The sequence below is a fragment of the Malania oleifera genome, chromosome 11 (genome assembly GCF_029873635.1).
Source record: "Malania oleifera isolate guangnan ecotype guangnan chromosome 11, ASM2987363v1, whole genome shotgun sequence".
Classification (NCBI taxonomy): domain Eukaryota; kingdom Viridiplantae; phylum Streptophyta; class Magnoliopsida; order Santalales; family Ximeniaceae; genus Malania; species Malania oleifera.
In genome coordinates, this window is record NC_080427.1 from 31,748,478 (window position 1) to 31,766,396 (window position 17,919).

Here is a 17,919-nt window from a genome sequence, read left to right on the forward strand (position 1 = left end):
ATTTTACAAGACAAGCAAATTTTATATGCATGTGTCAGATTATGCTTACTTGTTTTATTTTTATTTGACGAGGTATGACGGTGGGATTTGTGATATGAACTATTTTTTAATGTTTTACTTCCTTTGTCTCTTAAGGGTTTATTATGATTATTCTTTTCATTTTCAGCCTTGATCATAACTCTAGAATAATCGACTGTTTCTTCCTCTAAGCAGAAAACTTTCAATATATTTTCAATCTTTTTCTTTTCAATGATGGCATGATGATCTTTTAATTCGTCTAATTCCTTTGCTATCATTTTATTCTCATTTTTCAGAAATGATTTCTGCTTAGATAACTTTGCTAGAAACTTATTCATTTTCAATAAAGTCTTATCTAGCTTTTCATACAAAGGCATGCTTTCATTTTTCAATTCAGTACATGATTCATCACAAGATATATCATAGATGTTATATGAATCATCGCATGCAATGCCAACATTATAATCATAATTTTCAACAGATGATTCTATGCATAATATATTCTTGTATTTTACGTGAGAATCATCAAGTGGATCAATAACAGAATTATCACAATATTCAATAGATGATTCAGCATATGAAGCAACACAACATTCAACACAAGAATCATTCATTGAGCTAGAGAGAGAATCATATACCTCACGTTATGTTATTGTACTTACTCCGTGATTTACCACTTCTAGATCATTTTAGCTTGATACTATCAAAGTGGTGGTCTCCTTCTCCTAGGACTCTCCATATTTCTTTTCAAGCTTGTCCCAGATATCCCTCACATTTTTACATGCCATAATTTCATGAAGAATATGAGAATCTAACGCACGGTATAATAAATCCATGACATATGAATTTGCATGCATATTAGTATCATTTTCATCAAAGAGCAAACAAATTCCCTTATCAATCATCTTCCAAACCCTCAAATTCATAGATTTTACAAATATGCTCATTTGAATTTTCCAATGGGTGTAATTTACACCACACAACAAAGGAGGATTGGAAGGTGACTATCCCTCGCCGAATGGGGATACACCAAATCGAGCCATTGCGATCTTTTTGCAAAAAACGTTTAAGTCTAGTGCAATGAGGCTTTGATACCAATTGTTCGCTTTGGTGTATCCCTAAAAAGGAGGGGGGGTGAATTGGATAATTAAAATTTCCTAGGTTGATTTCAATTCCACAATTAGTAATTCCCAACCCAGGGTCTATTTAAGCACATACCAATACCCCAACAAAATGATACTGAGCAGATATATAAAACAGATGCAGTAAACTCTGTATTCTCAAACTATTCACAGTATTTAAAGCATGCACAACATTCATATAACTATTTATATATAAACATACATGTGCATAAATTAAATGGCAGAAATATAAAGAGTATAGGGAAAGAGAGAGCCGACAAAGGATATGTTATCGGGGTTTGGCCAACTGTGCCTACGTCCTCGCCTTGGCTCACCAGCACAAAGATTTCACTAATGCTCACTTAACGGGTGGAGCAACACCGGTTACAATCATGTCAATTAGCGGGGCTAACCTCAACTTAAACACACCTTAACATGATGGTGCACCTAACTTTCCTAATCGGGTCTCAGTCAATCCAGGATTATTTACCAGAGCTAATCTCCCTCTTTAGGCTCATGCCTAGAATACAACAAATTTAATATAAATTGCGGACAAGTAAAGTGCTTCTTACTCTAAGAAAATTTGCGCCGATATGCTCAATTAAGCAATGCACTCACATATACCTCCTCGTGGTGGTGTGGGGTAGCCATCACGGGGCGTGGGATTTGTCATGACCGGTGCGGCGGACCATAAAACGGACGTCGTTGACGGTTGTGGACACCCGGCGATATTCAAAAAAAAAAAAGCAATGCATTCACATATGATATGAATTAAAGTTCAATGTGAAAATGTGTATTTTTTACTAAAAATTTATTTCTCAATAAAGACCAAGTGTGAAAAATGATTTTCTTACTAACAAGGGTAAGAGACCTTCCAAGTAAAGATATTAAAATAAAAATATGCTCAAGGTACTCTTTTCAATATATTAGGAGTTTTCTCAAAAACTAGTTTTTCAAATAAAGTTTAGGGGAATTAGGATTCTTGCTCAAAAATAATTTTGCAATGAATAATATATGAGCCTTTGAAGTCTTGCAATATGTGTGCAAAATTCACAAGCAATAAACAAGTTTTTCTCCAAAGATATTAATCAATGAAAATATATGGAGAAAACTTAGGATTCACTTTCAAAATAATGATTTTGAAAATAATGGAATATGAGAGTAGAAGTAATATGATTTGTAAAAATAAAATGCCCAAGATAAAGAATACTCTTTTGAAAATGATTTTTTGAACATATAACAAAGAGAGGATGAAAAATAAGTTTAGGAAGATGAAAAAAATGATATAAAAATTTGAGAGGATTTTCTAACTAATCATCTTACTAATTTTGAGTTATGAGGGGGTATATATAGATTCCTAAGAAAATTTGACCATTAGGGACATATTAGGTATTTTTGTAAAAGTTTAAGTGAGATTAATAAAATTTAATAGTGCTTTTAACCTTAGTAAAATTCGCCAACCCGAGAGTACTTGTCGACCGTACTTAAGGTTCGGTTGACCGAGCGTCTGGGTTCGGTTGACTGGGTGAAATTTTAACTAGAAGGATGGTCGACCAACTTGAGGGTTTCAAAGGCGATTTTCCCAAATGCGCACGGTTCGATCGATCAGTCTATTTTGAACTATGAAGTTCGGTCAACCAGGCGGTTGAAATCTCCCCCATGGGGATTGGGTCAACCAGGGCATTGCCCACATATTTCTGGTCGGTCGACCGAGGGATTAATATGTTGACCTAGGGAGGTTCGGTCGACCAGGGCTTCCCCATATATATCTGGTCGGTCAACCGAGGAACTCAATGTAATTGAGTTCGGTCGACTGAACATGCCAATTTTGGCATTTTTGGTCTTTTTCTTTATTAAAATATTTTCCCTATTCATATGATGATTAATGTTAAGACTATAGGGCATATTTTTATGAAGTAAGGGGAGTCTTAAGGTCAGTTTATGGTCATGTTGAGCTTTATTCATATCATGCATGCAGATGCAAATATTACAGACCAAATAGAAAAATTAAATGCTATACAAGTGAAATTTAAATGTTTTCAATCTTCTTTGCTATTGTGACTTCCTTGGAATACGTCAGCTGATGTACATGTCCTTCGAGTTTTTTCTGACTTACATTTTCAGTATCCTTATGTTTGCGCTAACATATCAAGCCCGCTCAAATGCTCGATACACACATAAAAAACTTGTGGTTTGTCATTATCAAAACCAGGGATCGGACTCAAAAAGTCAACAATATATGTAAAACTATAATTTCCATACCCATAACTTTCATAGTTTGTATCATTTAGACAATCATACTCTATAATCCTATAATCACATGCTATATTTTAGTCGGTACAATTTTCTAAAATAACTGACATAACTTATTTCCCTTACCTATTTCCTAGAGCCATGCCTACAGGGATCCCAAAATTATGTCTGCGGTGCTCACACAAACCCTGTATCCATATATCCCAACTCAATCAGCTCAACCCCAAAATATTTATTATTTTAAATATTCCTAAGCCCTTATATTCCAATAACTAATTAAATTGGAAAAACAATTTCTTTACCTTAGTTTTGGAGTGGTGCTTAGAATCCTAAACCAATTAATTTGCCCCGATTAAACTGCAGAGAAATGTCACCAGGTTCCTCAGATGGTGTTTATTAGCTGATTCGGTCTTGTTTCGGGAGGAAAAATCGAAGAGAGAGAGTGGATTGGTCGCAACCCGAGAGAGAGAGAGAGAGGAGAGTTTTATTTTTCTCACACAAAATGAACTTAAAGCCTTTATATAGGCCTGCTGGCGTAGGGGAAACCGTTGACGGTTTGGCCTATCGCAAACCAAATTTCCTTTGTTCCTTGATTATTTCATTACTTACTATTTTTCGGGTCTCTACAGCCCCCCTTTGGGGCTTTTTATAGAGAGAAAAAGGGGGGAGAGAGAGAGAAGAGAAAAAAGAGAGAAAGAAGAAAAAAAAAAAAGAATGATTATTATTTAAAAAAAAAAATAGGGGGGGGGGGGGAGTGTAGCTGGTAGACGGAAAAAGAGGGAAGTAGGGGCAGAGGAGTTGTGGGAGGCACAAGAGTGCGACAGGGGAATAAAAAGAGGGGAAGGAGAGAGAAAAAGGAAGGGAAAGAGGCCCTCGCTAGCGCTAATGGCAGGGTGGTTGGCCATGCACGGAAGATGAAGGAAGAAGAAGGGCGGAACACGCTAAAACGACATCGTTTCTCCCTATTTTTTTTTATTTATTTCAAACCAAAACAATATTGTTTTAATTAGTTAGGGGGGTGTGTGCACAAGTGCTTGCACATGGGTGCCACGTATGGGCGTATCGGCATGTGCGCATATGCTTTAGCCCTATTCTTTTGAAAATTTATTTGAATTTTCATTTCATTTTTTTAAAAAGTTGAATATTAAAATTTTAAGTATTATAATATTTTAAAAAATTAAATTTTTTTATAAAATTAAAGAAAAATGTAGGATCCACCAAAAAATGACCAAAAATTGTAGAAGTGTCAAAAAATGCTAGAAAATTACAGAAGAGTCAGAATTTCACCTTAATTCTCATGTAAAAGCCAAAATAGAGATTTGACCCTCCTTACTATTTTGGATTGCTCTAGATCACTTGATGTAATTAGCTTTGGTGAAAACTGAGGCGAGAATCCAAAAATAATGGAGCTTTTGTCTCAATTTTTATGTCGGATGGTAAAATTACCCGAATGACTCTATCTTACCATTTTGAATTACTCCATATTACTCAGTGTAGTTAAAATTGGTAGGAAAAAAATAAAAAAAGCCATAAACGACATGGTCTCAACTTGATTTTCATATCCAAAGTCAAAATCACTGTAAAAATTTTTCTTACCATTACTACAGGGATGTGGTATTTTCATCTAAAATAATATTTTCCAAGTTTATTGCATTTAGATGGACATCAATATTAAGAATTCATGATAAATAATTGTTTCCTTTGATGTCAAGGGGAACAAATTCAACTTTACATAGATTTGACATATGAATAAATTAACAATAATAAAACAATTTAGAAAACAAAATGTAAAAACTAAAATAAAATTGAGATAATAATATAATATTATTTCCATCATTCGATGATACTTAAATATGTTTTTTTAGGAACATTATATTATTTTTCTTAATTTGTACTCTTTAGGAGTATGATTCTAATTTTCAATATTAAATTGGTTAATAATTTACCACTTCTTCCGGAAGTTAAATATATTAACTCATATGGAGGATAAACGTTTCACATCTTCAAGATGTCGAATTTAACATGTCTTCAAGTGATTAAAAATATATCCTCTTTAGGAGGTCTATCTTTTTAGGAGATTAAATATATAAATGAGATATTTAAATATATAGTCTCTTCAAAAAGACTATCTTACCATCTCTTTTGGACATTGGTACTCTTTAAACCTTAAAAGATATATTCTCTTCTCGAGAATATTATACTCGTTTGTAGTAAAACTTACAAGAAATAAATTAAATAAGATTTAAAGAAACATCTTAGATAGTTAGAGTTTCTTACTGATAACATGTCATGAAGATGTAGGAAAATAAATAAAGATGAGACATAAATTTACGTGGTTTAGTTATGCCTACTTCACGGGCGGATCAGATCAAACACTGCACTATCTCGAAAGAAATTATAAGATGATTTGGAACCAGTTATAAAATATCTCTCTTCTTTTTATTTTTTATATACTATTATCCTTACTATGTATTTATTTCCTTCAATCGTATCTTCAAGTATGTAATATATTTCAAATGAGATAGAGAGGGTATCCTTTTATAGGAACCATTTGTTGGAGTGAAAAAGTGAAGGGTGACAGCCGTTAAAACACTATGATTTTCACAATAAGAAGTACAAAATGAGCAGCCAAAGAGGACAAGGGGGATTAGTGAGAGCAATTATAGATTGCCAAAGAGAGGACAAGAGGGATTAGTGAGAGCAATTATAGATTGTGAAGTAGTCAAAAATCAAATCAAGTAGAAAAGAGTAGAGATTACACAATAATTCAGTATAGTTTTCCTGACGTAACCATCTATCTATCCCCAATGCCCAAGCAGCAGCTCTTTCTTCTGGATCGATCTCCTTGTAAGTCGAGAATACTACTTTTGTTTTTGGGCTTTTTTTTTTTTTGTTGGTTAGAGCGTTTGTTCGTCCCTCTCCTTCTTTTTCGATATATTGATTCATTTTTCGCTGATTTTAAGAGAAGCCCCTGCCGATTCGATCGCACTATCTCAGAGGTACGGAGAGAAATAGCGATACGCCGCTATATACAGGTGAGAGAGGTAACCAGTCGTTGCTCAGTTGTGCTATAGAAAATTCTGCAATTCGGTAGCCGACATGGTGGTTCTGTGTTCCCTTGAAACTCTGAAATCCGAATCATAAACCTGAAATATCCAGTAATTCCTTTAAAAAAAAATCACACATGTTAAACTCTAGCTATCATCTAAGACTCGGATCGCATCAGAATTTCATGATCAGCTGCCATCAGTTTTTATTTTTCGTTTTTTTATTTGAAAATTTGAAAAGTGAAAGCTGAAATTTCCATTATTTCAAAATACTCATTTAACTATCCACAACATTTCCAAAACACCCTTATTATTATGTTAAAATTTTCTCGGTAACTATTTATATTATTCCAAATTGCTCTTATAATTATCTACAATTATTCCAAAATATCCATGTACTATTTAATTTTTTGTTATTTTCTTTATAATTTTTTTTAAAATTTAAAAAATAGAGAGCCTGGAACACTGCGTGTCCATGACTAGTTTCTATTAAATAGCATATGTGCACTGGACGTGTTTTAATGTAGTTCGGAGCTTTTCTGCCACCGTCGGTCAGAGGTCACTTTATCTCCATTACCTATTGTGGTACTGCATATTCTACTATCTGGGAAAAGCCCTGCAAATCACTACTACTCTTTATCTGTTGAAGTGAAACTGTTATTTCTCTGTGGTCTGATTGTGCCATTATGTTTTTGAAGACAAGTAAAATCTTAGAAAGCCTTTTGAGTTCTAATGCCACTCTAATTACAACTTTCATAGTTTAGAAAGCAATTTGCGAATCTTGAAGAAAATGGCGGTAAAAGTGGCCTGTAATCCACTACAAGAGAAAGCATATACCTCTCCCCAGCTAAAGTCAAATAATTATTGTATGTTCCTGCCCTCTTTTTCACCTACTGCATGCAACAGATCACACAATAATTGGATTTGGATTTGTCATATCAATTATGTTATTTATCCAAACTATGGAATTCACATGCCATTGAATTCCAACAAGAATCCATGAAATTTCAATTCTAAATCCATGCACCCGAATACGCTCTTATAGATTAGTGGCTGCAGGATTTTGTGAGACGGTGGGCGGCACTAGACTTATTAAAGAATATAATCTCAGATATTTTTTATTTCTATTAGGTTTTATTTGCAATTAATGAACTTATTAACTTATTATCTTATGATTGGGTATATTATTTTTATATTAAGAATTTTTATGTTAAATTTTATTTATTAAAAATATTGATATGAATCATAGATAGCAATGAATTATTTGATCTTAACTATCTTTATAGCATTAACTTTACTACGTTCATATACTAATTTTTCATCTTCAATATTTTGCGAGCGCTCCATCCATATGAAATTGTTGATTCAACATGTAAATCATAAAACCTAAATGCCAAACCATAAGAATAACAAAACTCAGTGTTGCTGATTTTTAGCCTATTAGTTTGGTTACTAGTATGCATAAGATTATTGAAAAGGTGCTAGCGAATAGACTGATTTTATTAATAGGAGAGATGATTTCTCAGGTTCAAATTGCTTTTGCGGGGGAAGGCAGATTGTGGATGCCATTTTAGTGGCTAATAAGGTTCTGTAGGATGTGAGAAGGATAAGGAGAGAGCTATTATTTTTTAAATTTGATTTTAAAAAGGCTTGGAAGTTTTTAAATAAGGTTATGAAGAGGAATGGTTTTGGTTATAGTTGGCACACATTTGGATGAGGGGCTGTAGTTCTCTATTATCTACCAATGGGGTGTCTAAATCGTGGTTTAAGGCTTTGGCGGGTGTTAGGCAAGGAGATTCATTGCCTCCATTATTGTTTCTTTTAGTAGTTGATTGTTGAGTAGGATGACAAATAGGGTGGTTGATGGAGGGCTTGTGAGGGGTATTGGGGTGGTTAGTGAGAGGGTCATATTTCAACTTCTTGATGATACCTTTTTTCCTTAAGAGTCGTAGGGAATCTTTTTTAAATGTGCTTACCATTTTATACATTTTTGAATGGCTTTCTGGGTTAGAAGTTAATCTATGGAAGGGTGGGCTAGTTGGTATTAACTAGGGGGTGAATAGATATTTGGAGTCAGCTTCTTTAGAGGCTATGGTACTTTAGATTGGCTCTTGATGTATTTAAGGATTCCTTTGGTTGGTAATCCTAGGTCGGTAGGTTTTTGAGCTCCTATGGTAGAGAATATGGCTGAGATGAGTGGAAAATGCTTATGCTTTTTTCCTGTTAGGCAGTCATGTTACACTAATTCAATCTTGTATTTCTAGCATCTGACTTTGTATTTTTTGTCCATTTTTAAAGATCATGTGACGTTTGCTACGTCTATATAGAGGATTATGGGAGTCTTCCTTTGTTGGGGTCTTCAGGGGACTTTTCTTGTAAATCTTTCTTTGAGTTTTTAAATTTGGAGAATTTTTCTTCTTCATTTTATTATTATCATAGTATAGAAGGCTAGGGTTTTCTTTAAAATTAAGGCTATGGATCGTTTGGAACCACTTATAGAATAGTGCTTTTCTGGAAACAGTACTTGTATAAAAGTAGTATGGGATTACTTATTACAAGTACTTTTTCAGATAAGTACTTTTTTCTTTTTCAGGAAAATATTTTTTTTAAGAAAATACTTATTTGTAGAGCAGAAGGCCTTCTAAGGCTTTATCCCTGGATGTGTGTATTCTTTGTTTTGATAGTTCTGAATCTGCCTCTCATTTGTTTTGCACTGTTCTTTTACTCTTTGGTTTTATTGAGGAAAGCTGGGTTTATCCAGAGTCGGTGGAGGATATGGTGGCCATTTGTTTTCTAGGTTCCGAAAGGAGTACAAGCAGATCAACCTTTTGGAGATGTGGGTTGTATGCTGTTTTGTCGAGTGTTTGGTTGGAAGGAACAATCATGTTTTCAAGGGAGAGAAGACTTCTTGGTCTTTGGTTTGGGATGAGATTCAGTATTTGGCTTCATGATGGTCTGCTGCCTATTTCAAGGGTTTGTCCTTTCAGGATGTTTAGTGTGATTGGTGTGTTGTATATATATATATATATATATATATTTTTTTTTTTTTTATATTTTTTTATTTTAATTCCGTTTAGAAGAATTTCTTATTCCCTAGTCTTATGTGTGCTTTCTCTGAAAAAAAAAAAAAAAAAACCAAATCCATTAAAGAGCAAACATGTTATCAAAGTAATATTAGCAATGTCAGAGCCAATTTCTAAATCCAAATCTTTGAGGAAATGAGTAAATATTTATTAAATGCTAATTTTCCATTTGCCCTATCGATTAACAATGCCTCTTGTGATGCAAAAAATCCTCTCTTTGCACCTCTCTTTGTCGCTCAAAATCATGATGCTAGTACAAACTGATGGTGGGGGTTTGTTCAATACAGATCGAAGGGAAGTCCTTCAATCTTAAATTGGATAAGATAGGTTAGTTTGGAGCTCTGTTTGTTCTTAAGAAAAACCGTAAGTGCAATCGGAGCGCACGTCTCTCTTCAGTTGTGGCTTCATGGCTTTCTCAGGGATTCTTGGTTCATGTAAGTAGGTTGTGCAAGGGTTTTCAAAGAGTCTGAGTGGGATACGTAGTTTACTGGATGGGGATTCATGTGACCAGGGCAGGGAGGTTCATGGAAATAGGGCATGGGTGGAGGGGTAAAAGGTATTCCATTTTTGTTTCTGAAGGACTGAAAGGGGATGGATGGCATGTGAAAGGGAATGCTTTTGTTGCTTTGGAGAGCTTTTCTGTCAGGATCTAATGCAGCAGATAAAAAGAAAAATGATAATTCTTTATGGAGTCAGATTGTTTCAGGCAGTGCAAGTGATGATGGAGGTCGTTTGATCCCTAAGAGTGTGTAGGAGGCAGTTTGTGCTTGTTGTGGGGATAGATTGCATGGGAACTTCATCTTGTCAGCATCGCTCAACCAATCAACACCCCTGCAAAGGCATTGCTTCTGATCGAGTTGCCGAGATCAGAGGCAGCTAAGGTTTCCTGGTGGTATGATGGGTTGACGAAGGTTGAGTGGGCTGGGCCTGGTCTAAAGATTAATATAGACTTGGACCAGTTGTTAGAGAAGAATAAATCTCTTTTAAACTCTTTGCTGGGCTTGCTGATTAAGGAGGCTCAAGAGCAGTCTTGTGATTGAACACTGGGCTTGGGCAGGGATAAAATGCAGACATGTCAATTATATGAGTAGGCCCACGAGTCCTTACAGGTCCCAAACCAAAAGGAAGCCCTTCAACCCAAATCTAGGGAGGCTACAGGAGTTTGGAGTTTTTTAGAGCAGAAGCAAGATGATCAGTGTTCATCTTCAAACAAGGCAAAGGAGGATAAGTAAGGATCCTAAGCTGTGCTCCTTTTTGAACAATATCCTTGGAGGGCATCAGGAGGGATGCTCCAGTAACATCAAAGAACAGGCAATGGAAGTAGGAAATCATGGTGCCTCTCCTTGGCAGGAGAAGAAAGATAATGAGGGATGTTTCAGGGATGAAGGGGGGAAAATTCTGGTTCTAAGAATCTTAATTCTTGGGAGTTTGAAAACCAGGACCTCATGTTTGGGTTAGTTGGAAATCTTGATGGCAAGGGAGTCATTATGGATAATTTGAAAAGTGGAACGTTTTATACTTGTCGTAAGGAAGTGTAAACTGGTGTTGAAGGGAGGAAACTTAATGGAGATTTGTGAGATTTTTCAGGTGACAAAAGACAAAAAATTATGAAGAGAGATTCCAAATGTGTTCTAAGTATTGTGGAGGAGCCAATTGTTAAGAGGGCGCAAATGCTGCAAGGATAGTAATAGATGGGAAGATGTTACTGATGAGGATAGTGTAGTTGTGATTTTGAATGTGAAAAAGGTATACTTTTGGATCATATTCGGGATCGGTATGGATATTCCTCTGATTCTCCTTTAAAAGGCTTAGAGGGAAAATATGTTTGATGATGAGGTTACTAAAGTTGAACATAAGGTTAAGGATGGAATTCTACCTATTTTTGTCCAAGAAATGTTTGGGAAAGACAATGAAACTTAGTGTTTGTTTGATGAGTTGGGCCTTTAGTTGTCTGATTAAGGAGGAAATGAAGTTAGGCTTGATGGGGAAATCAAAGGTGAAGAAGGGTCCAAAGGAACTAGCTAATTTGAATTGTTCAGTGCACTATGATGGGAATGGATTAAAGAGGGGATGCTTTAGATGATATTAGCATTTTCTTTTATTTTGCTTCTATTTCTTCTTTTTCTTTTTCCGAGTTTTATTTTGTTTTTTCTATTTTTTTGAGAATTTAGTATCCTCATTATGATTTTACATTTTCTTTCTTAATATATTCTTTTTTGCTATAATTTTTTTTCCCATATGCCTTATTGTAATTTGTTACTGCCATTATAGTACGTTTTAGAAGAATTGGCTAAAGGATAAAAGGTTAGGTAACTAAAGGAGAAGTCAAAGAAAATCATATTTTTGAGATTTGGAGAAGGATTTTATCATTTGAGTTTTAATACTGTATATGAGAGGAGAATAAAAAAAAAAAAAATGTTTAAACATATTTTGCAAGATAATTTAGTTTCTTTCCTTATACACTCCTTTTGGCCTAGAGGAACACACATATTGATCAGAAACAAATTAAATTCAAAATTTGGAATAGGATATGAAGTGATATTGGAATGAGCATACACTTCATTTATTGTGCTGCCTAATCTCAATCAATGTCTAAATGGACATAAAAGATTTAACGGGCTGCAACATTGATGAAATATTGAAAATTTGGGGTTCAATGTGACACTAGAAGGGTCAAAATGTTAAAAAATGGGGGAAAAAAAAAAAACAGCTGGAAGTATAGGCAAAACTTATTCTATACTTTAAATCACGTCTTAATAAAAGATTGACAAAGAAATATAGCATATTAGAGCAGAGATTCAACTGGTAACTTGGTAAGCCTAGTCACTCATAGCCTTTTCACCTTACAGCAGTGCTTTTCATATATGAAGAGTTCATCTTGAAATGGGTTTTCCTTCATCCAGAAATGTGTTGCTGGGCATTGATGATTCGATCAATCTGAGGAAGATAATTGCAGTTTGAGGAAAGCACGAGAATCACGCTCAAGGGCTACTATAACATGGCAATGCCATGGGCCATGACTCTCTGGATGGCCAGGATGGTGTGGATAGTTCTGAGTGGCTGGGTTTCGTCATGCCTGACTGTTGCTGATGATATTGCCAGCTCTATCCGGACTGGCGACATCAGCCCTTTCCATGTTGGATGACGGAATTGTACATTTAGTCAATCCGATTGCCTGCTCTGTTTTGTCTATTCTCTGGTTAATCCCTTCTTCTATTTTCTAAATTAATTCATTATCATAGCTGTTGATTTCTTGTCTTTTCAAATAATGAATGGATCTTTAATTATTTAAAAATCACATAGATCATTGGATGATAATCACTTGTTAAAAATATTCTTATTTACAAACAGTTTTGTTTAATTGGCTTTATTTGCTTTGAGAATTGAGTTTACCTGAATTCTATTCCTGTCTTTGTATTTATTTGTAGATCTGGGTTTTTCATTTCAAGTTTTTTTTTGTTGTATCTCTGTATAGTGTATACCCAATTGTGGATTGTTTGTGAGATGTTCATGTGAATTACTGGGAGTATAAATGAACTGCAATCTGCAAGAATGTGTTTGCTAGTTTTTGAGGCTTGTGCCTTATTAGCTACCTTTTTTGAGTATTGCTAGAATGTGCTTGTTCTTATGTAATTCTGTCCATGTTGACTTGTTTATGCCTGTTTTTGCCTTTTCTTTTTGTTTGCATTTTGTTTTTGTTTGTGCTTTTTTTTAAACATATTTGAGTGTTTTTATTTTTAGTTGTCACAGTGTGTGTTTATTTATACTTTTTGAAAGGATGTAACATGAAATTACATGCTGGTTCTTCTAAGCTGTCTTACGTGCTAATTGCTAGGTGTTCCTTTTCTTTGCTTAGCAAAAGGAAAAGGTGTTTCTTTTTTCTTGAACCAAGCTGTACGAAATCATATATTTTAGTAATGACTTACTACCTACACTGAGGCTGAGACTTGAACCAATCTTAATGGCATCACACTCAAGCCTGAAGGTCACATGTTCAAGTCATGGAAATAGCCTCTTCAAATGCGGAAGTAAGGCTGCATGCATCATGCCTCCCAAAGCCCAATATGATGTCGATGCCTTGTGCACTGGGTTTTACATTTATTTGTCGTATACACTAAATGCATAGCACATGCCACATACACATCAGACACATGAAAATTAAGGATAATCTCAGTCATCAAACTAAAGTTCTAGGTTTCAACTTTGGTTCTTGGTATTTTGTCACTGACCTTTGGAATCTATTGGCACTTGTTGCTTGCCATTAGATATGCGGAGAGTGATGTACAAATGGGTATTTAATTTTATCTTCCCTTGCCAACATGCTCAGCCACTTTATTTTTTGTTTTGCTGTTTAGGTAGAGGGTGTGTATTTGGTTGGTTCAGCTAATTTGGTCAGGATTTAAAAAATTTGTGGTCTGAATGTTTCAGTTATACCTATAGTTGGAGAAGGCCTAGGAAGATTGCACTTGCAAATTTGGTATATAACAATGATATGGTGGTTTAAAATTTTGAATAAATGTATGTGTGTGTATCAAAGCATTTTGGTCATAAAAAGCTTACTGGAGAAGTTTGGAACTCTGCAAGTAATGATATGGAGCAGTTGCAATATCAACTCTGAGATGAATTGTGTTCTAAAAAATTTTTAGTTCTCCTGCATGATGAATGGAGTGAGCAACTGCAAAGGTGGATAGAATTGAGAAATTTTGTTGATTGCAGCAGCAGTGGCAGCGACACGATAATTTTGTATTCAAGCATCATTGATTTTGAATATGATGTTAAGTGTCTTAGGGTTTCGAAGGTAGCTGGCTATGTCCTGATGCTGGTCTAGCCATGCTCCTGGGCTCTTTCTCTGGCAAACGACTTTCCCTCCCTCCCTCTCCCTAGTGTTTCAAAGGTAGGCAGTGCTGCTTCGACGACCAGAGGAGTTTCTGCAGCAGAGATAGACCAGAAGCAGTAACTCATTGGAGGAAGATTTTTCTTATTTTTCGATCCTTTGGCTCTGGTACTTCCCAGTTGATATAGCAATAAGCTCTTTAGAAGGTATTGGAAACCTACCGCGTGGAAGGCTGCAAGTTCGTAGCTTCATATTTGCAGAAGGCCTAGCAAGGTCAAGGCTTCTTCTTTGAAGGTCATCTTCAGGGCTCAGAGGTCAGGGATGTCTCTGTTTCTTTTTTCTCTCACAAAACAATCTTTATATGCCACTATAAAGCTTATTGCTGAAGGGCATGTTGAATCAAATGCTACATATTGAAGCAAAATCCTTTGACCTGCGTTTGGACGAAAAAGGGGGGGGGGGTGGGGGTTCATCTTTGCTCATGGTTGAGAATAATGTTGTCCAAAACAGGTGGGTTAGGTTTTCGCAAGAGGCTGCATCCTGGTTTGCTGATAGATTGTCGATTTTCAGTCGGATGGACATTGGATTTCGATGTATGCTCAAGGGTATTCCACAGTATTGGCTGTCTACTAGGTGGAGGAAAGTGGGGAAGTTTTTGGAGTTAGGGTTGGAGTGGAAATATAAGAAAATTTCAGTATTTATTCCTGGTGGTGTGAAGGGCGAGGGTTGGCGTCACTTTGCAAGCGATTTCAGTGAGTTGGCTAAGGAATTTCAGAAGGATTTTGGAGGTGCAGCTGCAGATGGTTCTTCTTGTCCTAGATCGTCGAGTCAGGTGCCGTGGGAAGGTAAAAATTGGGAAGGTGAAGGTTGCAGAAGTCAAGATCTATCTGAAAATCAGGATAGCGAGGTGGGAAGAGAAGAGCAGTGGTGTAGGTGAGGAGGTACAATACAGAAGAAGGATTATGGGTTCTCAAAGACAGGTTCCAGCGTTAACCAACTGACCAAAATGTGAAGGAAGCTAGGATTCTGTGGGGAGCTGCGCGACTCTTTGAGGCAGCTAGCGTTGTTTTAAGGGAGGAGATCGTGAAGAGTGAGTGGGCCGGGTGGCCTTTTTCTTGTGTTGGACCTGACCCAAATAATTGAAAAAGGAGGTATGTCTCTCTTTTCTAAATCAGAATAGTAGCAAGTTAGTTTTGAAAGAAGATTTTGATGTTAAAGATGAGACTAGTGTCGAAGAGCCATTAAAAGGTGGGTTGGAAAGGAGTAAAAAATTAAAAGCTCTCTTGGGGGGAATTCTGATGTTTTTTGTCCAAATGCTCATCAGGAGGCAGCTCGTATGGGTGTGGAGATGAGGAAGGTGTTTGATGATAAGAGAAAAATCTGTTGGGTAAGTGCTAAAGATATTAAGGAGAGATTCTGAAGGAGAATTTAGCATAGTGAAAGATTCATGCAAAGAAGGAAATTGTGGGGTTGCAATGGGGCAAGTAATTAAGGAAGGAGATAAAGAAATGGGTGGGATTTTTCAGATGCAGAGAGTGACGATATTAGTGAGTTCGATTGCAGTGGTGCATTGATGTTGGATGGGATTCTAGAACAATATGGTTATGTTTCTGATTTTTGTGACGATTGACGAATTAGGGGATTTATCTTATGTTCATCCTCCCCTGACTCCTTTTGCAAACTGCTAAATTTGCTAAATCTAGTTACTGTTGGATTGCAATCCTTTTAGACCTCTAGAAAATGATTAGTCGACTTCATAATTGCTATGTTTCTCAAAGAAATGGTTTTGAGGCTGGGCTGCACCTCAAAGTTTGTTGCCCTTAGGATGTATGTAATCTTTTTCTGAAGAAATAAAACACCTCATATCCCTTGAATAATTGTGTATCCTCAAATGCCCGAGGATGTCTTCATTACCCATGTTGTGTGAGAGACGCGAGAGCCCTTGAGTTGGATGAATATTTGAATTAAGACCTGGATGAAATTTTGGAGGAATTGGATGGCTAAGGAACGAATCAATCGCTTCAAACTCACTGCCTGAACCAAATCTCCATCCTTAGCCACTTCCATCCCTTGTTCATCGGTTGGTATCTTTTTCTTTTAATCAGGTTTGCAACTCCTATCACTTTCAAACTTTTTGTCTGAACTTACTGTGTTAAAGCTCCTTATGTGTGGGGTTACCCTTGCCAGCTATTTTCAAATCTAGCTTAGTGAGAGAGTGGTAAGTTGGGTCAGGTATGGAGATGCCATCTTAAACTGAGATTATCATTTGGAATGGTTAACATCATTTCGGGCCACGCTCCATTACTGAAAATTGAAAATTTCTGTTGTTAATTGTTGTATTGTTCAAGATTCTAAATTGTCTATGTTGAATTTAATTTGCTCAAAAATTTTCTTTGGCTTGAGGTGCAGTTTTCTTTTCCTCCTCACTGGGCTTAGTATTCATGGAGATGAACTGTATTTTTTTTGTATCTTGGGATAACACATAATGGTGATGCTTTGCATGTAGATTTCACAGGCCAAAATTGACCTTCGCTATGTTCGTGATTTGTAACATATTCAAAATCCTTAGGCTTATAATGTGATCAAATGGCGTTTTGAAAGATTACATGTTCTGAAAGTAAAGATGCTGATGTGCGTAAATGGATGCCGCGTGGCATCCTTTTCTACTTCCTCTCAACTGGATCGAGTGTAGTGCCTATTAAACCAATGCACTTCTACATGTGAAATTTGTATTATAATTTTATGTTTAGGTGTATTCCTTGTAATTTTGTTTGTTTTTATTTATTTGTTCTTTTTGAAGTTCTTGTGAAGCTAGGGTTCCTAATTGACATTGATAATGAGCCACGAGTTCCTATTTGCTTTTGGGTATGGATTTTTAATCTTTCTTGTAGCATGAGCTTTAAATTGTGAATTTTGATTTGTGGATTATGTCCCAAACATAAAATTTTATTGAAAAATTCTCAAACTAATACATTTAAGTTCAAATCTGAAAATTTATTATTTCAAATACGGCTTTTTATATTTTTTGGAAAATTTAAATTTTTTATTTGTAATTATTTTGAAATTTAAAATAAAATAAAAATTTGTATAACTAAAAAAGCTGTTTATTTTTTAACTTATTAATACAAAATTTGAAAAATTAGAAAATAAGTTGAAATTTAAATAATTTTTACAATTAAATGGACCTTAAGCTTGTTTGGCGAGGTTGCATAATCATTATCTCTCTTAGGCGGTGTTAGAACTAACCCGATGAGTTTACATTTGGTATTTTTATTGTTTTAGACTTTACCGGATGCCGTTGATCCTAAGCCAATAATGTGGTTGTACTCAATAATGGTGGAAGTAAGGCAGGATGACCCAATTTTTCCATATATATATATATATATATATATATATATATATATACATATATGTTTGTAATGGTAATTGAGTTACTTACAATATTATTTAGTTTTGTTGGATTATCACTTTATCTAAAAGTTTAAAGTTATGGGTCAAGAATGTATATGAAGTTTTAACAATCACTCGCATGTGCCGCTTGATAGCACGTGAAGAGGCAAATA

General features: G+C 35.4%; 1 protein-coding gene across 11 annotated transcripts; it reads left to right on the forward strand.

The window, feature by feature from the left end:
- The first annotated feature begins 5,893 nt into the window (after positions 1 to 5,893).
- LOC131168229 (uncharacterized) lies at positions 5,894 to 17,218 on the forward strand. 11 transcript variants are annotated; one of them, XR_009140262.1, is made up of 4 exons: positions 5,944 to 6,239; positions 6,361 to 6,427; positions 12,426 to 12,721; positions 16,863 to 17,218. XR_009140262.1 is itself a non-coding variant. In XM_058127530.1 (3 exons), the coding sequence occupies exon 3, from the start codon at positions 12,521 to 12,523 to the stop codon at positions 12,665 to 12,667; it is 147 nt and encodes a 48-aa protein (XP_057983513.1). In that variant the 5' UTR covers positions 6,045 to 6,239; positions 6,361 to 6,436; positions 12,426 to 12,520; the 3' UTR covers positions 12,668 to 12,883. The 11 variants fall into 11 exon arrangements, 3 of the variants coding, with proteins under 3 accessions (XP_057983513.1, XP_057983514.1, XP_057983512.1); XR_009140263.1 differs by having other exon boundaries at positions 6,029 to 6,239; positions 6,356 to 6,436; XR_009140258.1 differs by having other exon boundaries at positions 6,054 to 6,239; positions 6,356 to 6,427.
- Positions 17,219 to 17,919: the final 701 nt, after the last annotated feature.